This window comes from Gopherus evgoodei, chromosome 9, assembly GCF_007399415.2.
Source record: "Gopherus evgoodei ecotype Sinaloan lineage chromosome 9, rGopEvg1_v1.p, whole genome shotgun sequence".
Lineage (NCBI taxonomy): Eukaryota > Metazoa > Chordata > Testudines > Testudinidae > Gopherus > Gopherus evgoodei.
This window is the reverse complement of record NC_044330.1, coordinates 91,070,558-91,084,842: the sequence shown is the minus strand read 5'-3', so window position 1 is coordinate 91,084,842 and position 14,285 is coordinate 91,070,558. Positions and strand designations below refer to the sequence as shown.

Here is a 14,285-nt window from a genome sequence, read left to right as displayed (position 1 = left end):
CAAAGCTTTAGTTGAAAGTAAAGGTTATGAAATGCTGTTTGCAAAATCAAATTCTCTTTCAGGAAAATGTAGGCTGGCGTTATGGGTTCTTTATGTATCTTCATAATAATTTCTGACATGGAATCCCATCTTGGATGGCAAAATTCTCATTGATTACAGAGGGCATATGACCAGATCCACTAATGGCAAGTGCAGATTTACCATGGTGGAATTAGATCTGGCAAAAGGAGTACTATGATTACAAGTGCTACACTATGCTTCGAATTATTGTGTTAAAACTGTAAATTGCCATGGAAGTTTTGCCTGCAGGATTTGGTCCCATGAACCTTTTTCAAAATTTGAAATAGCTTCTTTTTTCTTATTTTGGCAACTATATTGTGTGATATGTATCTATTCTCATTCTCTCACACTCACACACACATGTACATATAGTGCCCTGAAACCAAATTACAATAATGCCATTATACTTGAACCTTCTTTTAACAACCCTGACTACCTGTGTCACTGACAAAGTTATCTCAATAACTTCTGAAACTAGCAAGTATCTGTTTTTGTATCTGTCCGCTTTCTTTATATTAAGCATTGTAATATCTTAGCCTGTGTTTGCAGAAGCAAGAACCTAATTTCACCTATGAAAGGAAGCATTAGATGGATTTTAATCGCCATTAAACTGCTTAAAGATCACAGTTCTGTGACCTTTTTCTGAGTGCAGAAAGCAGAGAAGGAAAGAGTTTTGGTTTGGATTTTAAATGTTCTCATTCACATGGACTTGATATTATCTGGTCATTCCTTCAGTTTTAGTTTTGTGGTAGGTGTGCTCTGCTGTAATATGTTGCTCTCTTTTTTTTTAGGTGGTGATGGCCGTCCTGGCCCCCCGGGTCTTCCAGGGGAGAAAGGGCAGCCAGGTCGGGATGGTATTCCTGGACCAGCTGGACAGAAGGGTGAACCAGGTTAGGTTCCTTCCTTTTTATTTTCTGCTTCTAACTCTATGTTCTGATTTCTACTCTGTCCTCTTCCAAAACCATCCATGCTCCCTCGGAATAGCCTCTCTGATTCCCAGCTCTTGAGGGTGCACACAAAGGAGGGCATCAAGCCTCCAGTGAGATACAGGGCAGGAACTCTCTTCACTCTTAGACATTTGTCCCTCTAAGGCTTTTGTAATTGAGCACAATCCCTTCCCCTCTAATTCCATTCCAGCTGCCATTGCTTCCACTACCTCTAGGAATGGGCTGCACCCATCCTGCCAGATCACTTTATTTGGCCCACCAACCAGGGATGCAGCCATGAGTGGGCTCACCCAGGTCCACCCAAATCTGAGTGTGAGAGGAGGTGGCTCTACCAGCACCTAGAGTGATGGAAGGGGTAAGAACCTTGGTCAGCATGGAGCAGAGGATGGTGAAAGGGGATGAGAGGCGGTTCTTCCTACCACCTGGAGGAGAGGAGGCAGTTCCTCTGCACCTGCTGCAGTGCAGGTAGAAGGTGGAAGCTCTGGTTACTGTGGACTTACTCCTGGATGGCCCTGGTGGACAGCTGCTGGGGTTGCTGAATGGGGGTAGCATGTTCCCAGGGGCAGGGTAGTGTTGGCGGGCACGAGCTCATCCTCCTTCCCAGAAATCATGTAGCTGAACATGGGTGGGCAGGTTATGTGGTGCGGCATGGTAGCATCATTGTGAGACTCATTGTTCTGGTGCCCGTTCTCACAGCAGCAGTCTGCAAGCTGCCCTGGGACAGCAAGAGCCTCTTTTTCCTCAGCCATGAAGGCTTCCTCTTCCACTATATCCTGGAGCCTTTTTAAAAAAAAAAATGACCCACCAAAGCATTTTAGTGGGTTGTGTGGCCCTCTACTACCTTAAAAATGTCCATTCCTGCTCTAGAACCTTCTTGGATCCAGAAGGTACTCTCTTAAAAATAGCTACTATCACACAACTATAAATGAAAATTTACCAAAACCCATAATGTGAAAGACCATCTTGAGGATGAAAAGAAACATGCCATGTAAGGAGCATATCACCTTGGAGGAGATCCCTTAATTCTGAGGGGAGATGTGGAAGTGAGCAAGAACCCTATTAGAACCCCCTCATTAAGGAAACCGAATTGCCAGTAAGGGATTTTAACTTCTTATCCTCACCCAAGGCTTCCTGCTTCTGAAGAGTTGAGCACTCCACATCTGTAAAAAGATTAATCTGTTTCTTTTCAGGTCAATCAGGTTTTGGGCGCCCAGGACCTCCTGGACTCCCAGGATTATCAGGCAAAGTGTCATTGTTCTTTCCTTAATAAGTATGTTTGTAAAATGTATATACTCACAAAAGGGAGAAAAGGTGGTAGACATTTAGCTGATATCATTATGCTGTACCAAATTAACAATGTAGCAGTAACTTTATATCTCATATACTACAGTAGGACCTCTCTAATTTGCATCAGTAACTGAGAGACCCATGGCTCACTATTGAATTTAGTGAATTAACTATTAAGCAAAAAAGACAAGATGGTTAAATCGACTGCATCATGCACTGTACTTTGTTGATTTACTCCTAACAAATATGGCTTAGTTATAAGGTATGACAATGGGTAAAATTTGCAGAAGCACCTAAGTGACTTTCAAAAGTCACTTGCAAATTTTCAGAAGTGACTTAGACACTTAGGAGTCTAATTTCCTTTGACTTTCAAGGTGACTAAGACTCCTAAATCACTTGGCCAATTTTGAAAATTATATCCAGTATGTCTTAACACTCTGTGCTATATCGTATGAAATTAATAAAGTCTTAATACTGGGGGATCTCACCACAGCAATGTCACGTGCATTAAACCTTTGCTGAGAAGTGGCGTTGTGAGACCCTTATGAGTTTGAGCATCAGTGGATTTGAAGAGAGCAAAGTGAGATTTAGCAAGGTCCTCTTGCATGCCCCAAGTTATGCAACTTCTTGTCCTGCAAGAGGTCTCAGCTCTTTGGAGTCTGATTGTCCTCTCATGCCATTTCTATATTGGTGTAACGCCATTGGTGCCAGTGAGGTGTGTTCAGATTTACACCTTTATAAGCAAGAATGGAATCAAGTCCTAGTACTTCAACTGAAGTTTCGATATTGTACATGTAACTGAACTAAATACAGCATCCATAAACATGTCTGTTTGGTTTAACAGGGCAAAAGGGCGAGATGGGATTACCTGGCCCTCCAGGATCCCCAGGACTTACAGGTTTGAAGGGTGAAAGAGGTTTCCAGGGATTCCCCGGTCTACAAGGTCCACAAGGTCCACCAGGCCTGCCTGGGCCACCTATGGAAGGTCCTAAAGGTAGTCCTGGTCCACAAGGTGTACCAGGGAGACCAGGTAAGAATGCGGTTCATAACAGTCCATCTCTGTCAATAATTCTTTATTTTGCTGGCAGGTTATCAGCCTTTAGAACTTCTGAATTTCAGACGAATTCTTTTGATATAGTGTTTGGCTGACAGCTGTGTTTCCATGCTATAACCTAGAAATAGTTCTTGGTAACTAAAAGGCTGTCTTGCCAAAAGCAAGAATATTAAGATACTAAAAACAAATAAAAATCTTAATTTCTGCTAGTCCCTTTTTTTAAAGATCCTGCTCATACCTGGCAGCAAAATACAATGCATTGATACACTTGAGATTCTCAGCATGTTGTCACAGCAATCATCTAGAGAGCACCAAATCAACTTTTGCAGCATCTGCCAAATATGCCTTTGTGGTATTGTCACATGATCAATGAATTTCATCGTGCACAAAAATAAAAGTAATAAACTCCATCGTTCTAGGACCCATGAAAATCAAATTCATATTAGCATCACAGCATGATCAAATTGGATAGTGGTTTCTTCATCTCAACATCATGTATGCACATCATTGTTCCATCGTGTCACACGTTCCAGTGGATTCAGTGCAACACAATGCAGTCTTCATCTTTCCATTCCATGTTTGCATCTTGTTCCTGCATCTACTAATTCTGGAAATGATGAATTCCATCCTGGGTTAACATCACTGAGCAGATCCCTGGTGTACTGAGGAATTAGATTAATTTGTGTGCTTATATATTTCATGGAAAATGAATCGATATTAAGATGCCACTTTTGAGCGATTAAGGACAGTGTCAGTGAATATTCTGTCTTTCACCTCTCAAGGCCTTGTCTCATAGTTGTTACTTGGACTTGAAATTAATTAGCAGCTAATACTATAAATTGATACCCAATGTGCTTGACATTCATTTTCAAGAGAAGCAGCTTATTGAAGTAAAGTTGTTTGCTTGCTTACAGATAGAATACACTTTTTTTTTTAAACTGAAACTTTGCAAGTATTCTGAATTTGGGATTTTTCATTGGTGAAAGCTCTGTGTGAGGAAGTTAAACATTGAGTTAGTGCATTTACAAAATAGCTACTATCCGTATATTGGCAATTTAGGGCGCGGGGGGGAAGTTGTAGGGGTTTTTTCAATATAAATTTTCTAAGGTCTTTAGGATTGTGAGGTTGGAGCCAAATTAACCTCTGGGGCAAGCAGATGCAACTCCAAGTAAGGGCTGTAACAAGCTAGACCTTTGAGATCTTCAGATGAAAAGTGGTATCTAAGTGCAAAGGATTATGATGATGAAACATTCCATAGGACAGCTGATTGCTGTTCTATAATGATCAGAGCCTTTACTTAAAATAATTTCTCATACGAAGTTACCCCACAAAATCTAAACTGTATGAAGTAAAACGTTAAATTGTGAACAATTTGTGATCCCATATTTCACTTGTAGCACAGGTATATCTCTGCTGGTCTCTGATCCTGTTTACATGTTTCATATAAACCCTGCAATTATTAACCTGAATCAGTTGGCAAGATAGAAGACAAGACCATTATTTTGTGCACTTTTTAGGTTATCAGTTGGAAAACACCAGTGAAGTTTTGCTCAGGCATGTTTTCTCTCTTTCATCTCCATTTTTGTTGCATGGAGTGTATAAAGTGAAATGTTTGTCTTGCTCATTTGTGCATGGACTAATGTGGATAAACCAAACTATTATTGCAGTTCTATTACAATCAGCACTTTGTAGAACAAAATGACTATAGCCCATTGTTGAAATGCTGCTTTCATAACATTTCAACCTCAGGCAATTAATCATAAAAGCAACTGTACTGCTGACAAATTATCCCACTTCTAAGGAAATAATAAATAAATTTTGTGACTCAGATACATCCATTGCTTGTTAACTTCTGGATGTATTTTCATACTAGTTAAAGTGACCAAATTCAAACCCAGTATCATTCCATTGACTTCTGCTGAGCTACATCTGGGATGAATTTGGCATGATGATAATAGGGTTTATTAATAGCTAATACAGTAAAGCAGATTCCTAAGAGAATGAAGCACTATTTTTAACTCTCTGTTTTATTATTGACCATGAACAATAATAGTTTGGTGTTTGCATACCGTATGTAAAGCAATATTGAGCTAAATCTAAATTGAAAGGTTTAGTTTAATACATTGACATTTCTAATAGTTTTGATGTTTTTCCCCCTGTTGTAATGATGGCCTTGGTGAACTTTGATCCCTACTTCCAGGTCCTTCAGGTTAGCCCCTTAACTCCAAAATAGAAATTTTGCATGAAGTTGAATGTGTACACTTTAAAAAACCCTTTTTTGATGTATAAATGTAGAGAACTAAAGTCAGGTATACCAAGTCATTCTTCATACATACCTTTGATTAGTAGTAGTACAGGAGAGCCAAATGCAGGCTTTCAGACTCCACTATGTGCGTCATTTGGGGACTGATCCTGGGAAGTGCTGAGCACCCTTTGTTCCCTAACTACAGACGAGTTAAGACCATGTGGCATCCTGCTAGTGGCTTTCAGAACCCTGCAGGATTGCACCCCTGACTGGGAAATGTATTTTGTAATATTTCTACCCAGTCCAACTGAAAGAGGAAAAGTAAGATTTCTTCTACCCTCTCCTTTTAAAAATTGGTATTCTGCACAGTGTTCTCATCCCTTGCCTAGAGATCCATGGTTTGCAGATTAGTTAGATGACAACATTCATTTCTGTAAAACCTGCAGTTGTTGATTATGGACAGCCAAGAGTGAGGACACCGTATAAGGAACACAGTCTGGATTAGCCTTCATAATCGATTACTTTGTTTCTTTGGAAAAGTTGACAAGCATATGTTTTATATAATCTTAAATGTAGATTTTGAGATCCAAGAATTCCTTATTTTTTTCATTCTGTGTCCTTCAAATTTAATGTGGCTATCTTGATTGTTGTTTTGAGTTTTAGAGAAGGAAAACAGTAAATGAAATAAAAGAAAAGTGAGGCAATTGGCACCTCATGTGGTGCATCTGCTGTGATACTTGTTCTCTGTAAAATATTTGTTGTTCACCAAACCAGCTGGGGTCTGAGGAGACCTATAGGCTTTTTATTAACAAGCAGCAGGAGGAAGGAAAGTAGATGTGTATGCCAGTGCATGTAGAGGGAAGTGAAAGAAGACTTTTCCACGGGCAGGCTGTGCAGAAAGATGAAGAAAGATGATTATCATTCATGCTGTTACACAGTTCTAGTTACAGGTATTATGAATAGCCCTCGTAGGGCTTATCTACACATGAAAGCTTTGCCAGTTGTACTGATATGGTTAAACTGGTATAACTCCCTGTGTGGGCCCTCTTATTTTAGAATTAGAATGGCTTTTTTAAGCTTAAATACCTTCCAAAGTGACATAAACTACCCAAAAAAGGCCCTCTTGTATGAGAATACAAGTGCCTACCCAGTGACTATACCAGTATAACTATAGCACTTCAAATTCACATGTTAGCTTATGCCAGTATAATTTTCCCATGTAGACAAGCCTTTATTTTCATAACCTTATTTCATCTCCATAAAGTTAGTGGAACAGAGTGAGGCTTCCATTGCCATTTATTAGTCTAACTAAATTGGAGCACAAAGCTATCTCCTCTATAAGGTTGCAGAAGATGTTTCATAAGTCCTTAGCCATTTTTTCAGATTTATTTAAATCATAGTATACTGGGCACGTAGCACTAGCCAGCTGTTGTAACGTCCCAGTGTCTGTCTTTAGAATGAAAATGACTTGGCATACCTATGTAATTACAATTTTATTCAATGAAGTCTTGAAAGTTTTGCTCTGATGACTTTTAGGAAACAAAGTGCTGTGATCAAAGTTCAATAATGAATCCAATTTAGTTTTAACTGTGTACACTAAGTGCTGCTAGAGACTTAATGTACCAACCTATGTCCACATCTCACTTTAGGTCTTAAAGTATGAAAATAATGTGGTCTCCTCTTTTTATCTAATTGTGGTTTTGTCTGCATCACAAAGCCATCACACAGTGTGGCTTGAATAGCAGTCATGCTTCAGGAGAGGCCCTGCATCTTGGGTAAGCAGAGGGGCTTCAGTTCAAGATGGAGGGCCGCCTGAGCTAGCCCTACTCCAAGATTTGTCTAATACTCTCTATCTCACCAAATTCAGCACAGACTCTCAGCTAGTCATGCGTCGTATTTGGAAATCATAGCAAAACTTACATACATTGTATAAGAAATTAACATTAGCAGCAAGATGCTATTTTTAACCATTATAAAGCTACTATTAATAAAGTGTCAAAAGTGTAGAAAAATAGAGCATTGAGATAAACCTGACATGTTCACTTCGGTTTTTAGCTGAACGTTGCATGAAATATATATTTAAATCATTTCACTGACATGAAAATGGGCGAGGGGTGATAGATCCAGATTGTCTTAATTCTGGAGGATGTCAGGGAGGTCACTAAAGACTTGCCTGCACTGAACAGAAGAACCCTTAATTTGACTTTCCAAGTGTGTTGCCTCATATAAAAAATCTCCCTAAGAAATTAAAACAGTCCAATTAGCATTTTGTGGCATTTTTTATCAAGAACGATGCCAACAAGAGAACAGGTCTAAGCATAGATGTACATGTCATGCTATATATTTTCCTCCAGATTACATGTCTAGCACCTGACTAGTGCACATTTTAAAATTTTTCTTTTGTTCCATTTTTTTGTATTGCTCACTGGTATTCTGCTCTTCAACTTCCTTTCACAAATGGTGACATTCACATCTGTGCAGTGGGACTTAAGAGGTGATTGCATCGTGTGCTAACCCTCTGCACAGAGATGAATTTCAGCCAAAAAGAAGGTGAAAGCTTCTGAATCTATTAATTCAATTGGATATTCACCAGACTCCAGGCCATGCAGAGACTGAGTGTTGTCAGTGAAATGGTTACTTAGGACAACCCTCATTTGTATAAGACTAACTGGCAGCAGACCTCACTTGTAACGTTAAAGCAAAAACATGCTCTTCAGTAAAGCTTAAGTTTCTGATTTAGTGAAGAGTTTCATGTTGGCCTTAGTAGCCTAATCACCAGAATAAGTTGTATGTGAAAATGTGTATATTTGCCTACTCATGTATGGTTTTTTGCATGCATGTTGATTATGTTGTAAATACAAAATATACTGGTGAAACGGGTTATTGTTTAGTGCATATAGTATCATCCGTACTATTTCTAACTAGTAATCTTGTTTTGTACTGTGTGATGTCTGATCCTTCTAACATCGATCATTGGGCTTTGGTGAACTCTGATCCTTCCAGGTCCTCCAGGTTAGATTCTTAACTTGGTCAATTTATTTTACTGCATTGCATTTGTCATATGAAAAATTGATGTTTCTCTGTAATTAAAAGATTGTTTTTAAGTGCTGTGGGTACCCTGTAGATGGTACCTGTTGACAGTTAGCATTCCTGAGAAGCTAACCTGTAATTACTTCTCATGTGTGCAGTACCAGGCCCAGTTTCTCTTCAGAATAAGCTTGTATGGTGGCATGTGTCTTTAGCTGTCAACTGCACGACTTGTTTGATATGTGGCACTAAATTGATACTGAATTTTAAAAAGAAATGGTTAGGGTTTTATCTTCAGAACTGCATGCAGAAATCTCGCTCATCAAATCCATTCTCTGTACATGGCCTCTTTGAGGACTTTAAAGAGAGACTTTAAATTGTTAAAGGTTTCAGAAGAATTGAAACGCCAGTACACGTATAAAATCTTATTACATGGGTAGAATTAAGGAGGAGAAAGTCATGAATTCTCCAGCAAAGAGAAGACTCTATTTGTTAGACCCCTTCATCTCCACATACAAAGGTATAAATGGATATGTGACTTAAATCATAGCAGCACTTTCCATTTTACTTGCCATACAGTTTGTGTCACTTATGAGTAACGATGACCTTGTATTTATCACTGTCGAACAAAGGTGAAATGATCTGATCGGGTGTTTTGTTTTCAGTACACTATGAGTTGTTTTTATGAACTTACATGAAAACATCAACAGCAGGGTATTTCACCCTCTGCCTACACAAAGGAAAGAGTAATGCAATCCCCAGGGTCGTGTTTAGGTACTCCCTACTGCTCAGTAGAGAAATTTGTTGAGTGTACCTTTAAGAAAAAACTAATCCTGAATGTTAGAGGCAATAATTGAAACAAATGTCCAATCTCCATTGGGGTTTATATATTGAAATCAACCTAATTATTGGAGAGGAGATTAATCAACTGAAAGGGGCATTCATCCCTCAGCTTTGGTTGGGAAAGCCTCTGCTTTTATGCCTATGCCTGTCTCCTCTGCCTCTTAGAGGTGGAACAGCCTCCAAGAGAGGCAGGATTTAGGGGCATTTTTTACCTTCCTCAGTCAGGACAGCACTTTGAGGAGGGGGCACACCAGTTCTGCCTCCCTCAATGGAAACATCAAACTCTGTCTGCAGTAGGTGGCAGCATTTTACTCTGTGTGTGTGTCACTCTGTGACACTGGCTTTAACAATGGAGTTGATCAATCAAGAAAATACTCGAGAAGCGGAAAACACTATGTATTCCCATTGGATTAGCCCTAGCCATGCACTTTGCATGGGTGGTGGGGGAAGCCGAGCTAAAATATATATATTTTAATGTAACGACAACAGTCCTGTATGCAAATCCATACATAATGCACAGGAATCATGGCAGTCTGACTCATACTGATCCATGAACATCTGTTATGTAATATCAAGGTCTGCCAGGGCCAGAAGGTCCACGGGGTCCCCCTGGAAATGGAGGATTTAAAGGAGAAAAAGGAAACCCAGGTCAGCCAGGCCAGCCTGGCCTCCCTGGTCTAAAAGGAGATCAAGGACAACCTGGACGCCAGGTATGATAAGGAGTGATGCTTATTTCTACCTGGGAGTGTTTTATTTTTAAAAAAGAATAAAATATGAAGCCTTCTAATTGGAAGATGCATTTTATAATGAGCCTAAAGCGAGACTGTAGTCTCTAACACTCTGGAACAGATCCTGGCTTCTAGTGGGCAGGGGAGGTGTAGAGGATGTTGGGATCACCGCTAACCCTCTTTCCTCCCCCACACAAGTGGCTGGGCAGGATTTCTCCATAGTGTTTAAGTGAGAGCAACAGTAGCTAGTGCACCATCCTTGCTCTGTTGCCCCTTGCTAGTGAGGGATGATGACACATCTCCCAGTCAGAGAGAGAGAGAGAGAGAGTGTGTGTGTGTGTTATACCACTGTGGGCCTCCCACTGGTCCTGTTCACAGATGTAGTAATAAATGAGCCCTATTGCATGCTCTCCTTTTTGTGCTGTGGATTTATACATTCATGGTGCTGTTTCCTGGCTCATTAAGTTTCTGTGTGTAGCAAGAAAGCTTGGAAATCCTATATTCTTGTTTGTCCCCAGTCCACCTTTTTCCTTTCCTGAGACTCAGTGAGAGGATTAAATAATTGTAAAGCTACTTTGTTTAGGGTGATCCTGGTCGTCCCGGCCTGAATGGAATGAAAGGTGATCCTGGGGTTCCAGGTGTTCCAGGATTTCCAGGTATTTAAATATCATTTCAAACAAAGCCTTTAGAACTCAGTAATGTCCAGCTAGTAGAGGAGAGGAGGCTGCTTTGGGCACTCATGCTGTAGATTTTTTCAGGAAGCACATACTTTCACTGTGTAACTGTATTGCTTTGATGTTTCAGGTATGAAGGGTCCCATTGGGCCTCCAGGAGCAATTGGTTTTAAAGGTGATCAAGGTCTGTCAGGTCCACCAGGTATGAATCATGGTTGATGCTACCCTGCCACTTTCTTGGCTTCAGGGAGGTAGAATTGGACCCAAAGGCATGGAACCAAGTCCATTCCTGGTGTAACTCACTCAGGTTAGGCAGAGATACTCCAGCAATGGAATTTGTCCTTGTTGTACGATGATATGAACAGCAATTTAAACAACATTATAAAGTAACAAACACCATTCATTGTTTTTAAAACTTTCTTTCCACTTTCCTAGTAAGGGAAAAGCCAATTAGATATCTGATGTAGACCCATTCCTCTTCATTCAGTGGAAAAAAGCTGCTCAGGAGGGGGTAGCTGATGATTTCCCATTCCTACACTTCCTCCGCTGAGTTTTTATTATGTGGTTGTTTCGTGTTCACTCAAAGGTACCATGGAGAAAAGGACTTCAGCACAGTTTAACACTAGTAATAAAGCTGACTTTACTCTGTGTTTCCTTTGATATATGGAACAGCCCCTATAAGAGTCAGTCTATCCTTTTTGCAAAGATGCAACTAAGAGCAAATTTTTGACTTAAACCTCTAGTTGCACTGTTTATTCCATTGATCAGATCTCTTGGCCAATGTCATCTTAAAGAATTATAGGGCTGATGAACTAATCAAACTTCCCTTTGTGTCTTTTGGAGTCACCTCCATCTTGGATTGTCTGTCTCTCTAATACAAACTTGCTTTATCCTAGGTCCACCAGGCTTACCTGGCCCTGCTGGAAAAACCATTGTAATAAAAGGTGACCCGGGTCCTCCAGGTCCACCAGGCCAGCCTGGATTGAAAGGGCCACCTGGATTGTCAGGCCCACCAGGTGTGCCAGGTATGATCACTGTGGACTGCAGGCTTTACTGCTTATGTTTATAGGAAGTGACTAGTTAACAGGATGCAGTAGACCGTTTCCTCTAGAGAGGTTCCTGGGTTTATTTGCTGAGACTTAGGTGTGCTTGCAAGAGTGTAACTTTCATTGCTCCATTTATTTTTCTAGGTCCAATAGGCCTTCCTGGGGATCCTGGGCGAGATGGACTTCCTGGGTTTGATGGTCCGGGAGGACGCAAAGGCGAGAGAGGACTTCCAGGCCAACCAGGTATAATAAGTACCCTAATTCTGGTGAGGAGAAAGGGGGTTGGTATGTTTTAAAAAAAAAAAAAGAATAGCTTCTTAAGAATGCAGACCAATGTCAGGACTTGTATTCTGTTGCAATACACACGCAACAATGCTAAAATTTTAGGATAGGGTGTCCCAGCTATCCTGCTGTTAGATAGTCCAATATGGTGTCTTTGCTGGCATATGCTGTAGGCTTGTAAAAGTCATTAGTCTTAAAACTGCCCAGCGGCAGACTCAGTGCTGATATTCAGGGCCAGCTCCAGGGTTTTTGCCGCCCCGGGCAGCAGGGGCGGGGGACGCAATCGGCGTTAGCTCCATCACGCCGCTTTCTTCTTCGGCGGCAATTCAGCGGCAGGTCCTTCCCTCTGAAAGGGATCGAGGAACCCGCCGCTGAATTGCTGCCGAAGAGCCCAACATGCCGCCCCTTCCTCTTAGCCACCCCAAGCACCTGCTTGCTGGGCTGGTGCCAGCCCTGCCAGTATTGTTGCCTGATCCATTTCCTGGATGTTGTTTTATTTCACTTTGTTTTGAGTTCAGTAGAACACTTTTCTCAGCCTGCAAGAAGAGAATGTCCTTAAGAACCAGGAAGGAAAAAGATCCAACTTTCTAGAAATTGAGTCTTAAAACTTAGCTAATTAAGAGCAATGACAAAGAGGGGACCCTGAAGTTCCCAGGCACATTTTTTATGGTCTGCTCTAAGGTTGTTATGGCATATTTTATCTTCCATTCTTAGAGCCTGTTCCAAAGCCCATTGCAATCTTTCCATCTATTACAGTAGATTGTGGATCTCCTCGAAGAGAGAGAGTGTGTTCTAGCATAAGACACTTAGCTCACATCTGCCATTGACTTGCTTTGTGACCTGTAAGCAAGTCCAGTAGGGCTAACTTGCTAAGGTGCACATACAGTTGTGTGGGTTTGGAGTGGCTTACCTACCCTGTTCATAGCTAACTACTGTACTCTATGGCCCCCACTTACTGTCATTTCTGAGCACTTCTCAGTCACTAAGGCATTTGTCCTCAGAACACACTGGTGAGATACGGCAACACTATTAGTCTCATTAATTTGTAGTCAGGGAACAGTCACTGAGGGACTTAAATGACTTGCCCAAGACCACACTGGAAGCCTGTGAAAGTACCCTGGAGCAGGGTATTGCGCAAAGGTTTCCCAAATGGCAGACTAGCAGCCTAACCACTGGACCAACCTTCCTCCTTGTTGGAGCCATTGAGTACCTAAGAAACATTGCACTGGCCAATTAGACAATCGCTTGTGCTTGCTGTCACATGCAGTTTAGAACATTGGGCTCTTGTGGGTTAATTTTCAGATATGCTGAGCAATTCTAGAGCCAACTGAAGTCAATGGGAGTTTGGGAGCTGTGACTGCTTCCATACCTCTGAAAATCAGGTCCTTCATTTCTACAGGCCTGCACTTATTTACCCTTTTAAAACCCCTTTTGAAAACCGGGGAGAATATTCACCTGACTCATAGGAGCGCTTGGGCTTCATGAATGTGTTCAAAGTGTGCTGTGTTCCTTGGATGAAATGTTCTCGAGTAGTTAACAGATGTGCGAACAAATGTCTGCGCTGTCCTTCTGTGTAAACAGGCTTTCAGGGTACGCAGGGACCCCCTGGTCCTGATGGCTTGCAAGGCCCACCAGGTCCTCCTGGAACAGCTTCTGTTGCTCATGGATTCCTTATAACTCGACACAGCCAGACTACAGATACACCATTGTGTCCACAAGGAACGATAAGGATATACGATGGATTTTCTCTTCTATACGTGCAGGGAAATGAGAGAGCCCATGGCCAGGACTTAGGTGAGATGCATCGTATGCACTATTGGTGTGGGCTTTTACAAGGGAAGGAAGCTTCAGCTTCTTCTCACAATTCTCTGATTCCTTGTAGTCCCTGAGAATCCTACAGCCCAGGAGGTCATTCAGATAAGGGTAGGGGCTTGACCGCTGAGATCTGTCATCTCCATGGGCTCGCACCTGCACCTTAAAGATGAGTGGTCACATATTGCCCGCATATTGCAGTTTGGCAATCTCTGCTGTGCATTTATAAGAGGCTGAGAAGAATATGCAGATAGTGTTTAAAAATGGGGGGCGCTACATC

The 14,285-nt window shown here is 41.3% G+C and overlaps 1 protein-coding gene across 5 annotated transcripts in view; it reads left to right on the top strand.

Moving 5' to 3' along the window:
* COL4A5 (collagen type IV alpha 5 chain) overlaps positions 1-14,285 on the top strand; it is a 151,489-nt gene that overhangs the window by 128,098 nt on the left and 9,106 nt on the right. For 2 of the 5 annotated variants that reach the window (XM_030575406.1, XM_030575405.1), the window contains 11 exons: positions 852-950; positions 2,198-2,248; positions 3,139-3,324; positions 5,549-5,557; positions 8,597-8,605; positions 10,040-10,173; positions 10,775-10,847; positions 10,996-11,067; positions 11,762-11,890; positions 12,056-12,154; positions 13,775-13,987. In XM_030575406.1, the coding sequence (XP_030431266.1) occupies positions 852-950; positions 2,198-2,248; positions 3,139-3,324; positions 5,549-5,557; positions 8,597-8,605; positions 10,040-10,173; positions 10,775-10,847; positions 10,996-11,067; positions 11,762-11,890; positions 12,056-12,154; positions 13,775-13,987 (1,074 nt within the window). The remainder of the gene's footprint in view (positions 1-851; positions 951-2,197; positions 2,249-3,138; positions 3,325-5,548; positions 5,558-8,596; positions 8,606-10,039; positions 10,174-10,774; positions 10,848-10,995; positions 11,068-11,761; positions 11,891-12,055; positions 12,155-13,774; positions 13,988-14,285) is intronic. The other 3 variants (XM_030575410.1, XM_030575408.1, XM_030575407.1) reach the window with 2 other exon arrangements.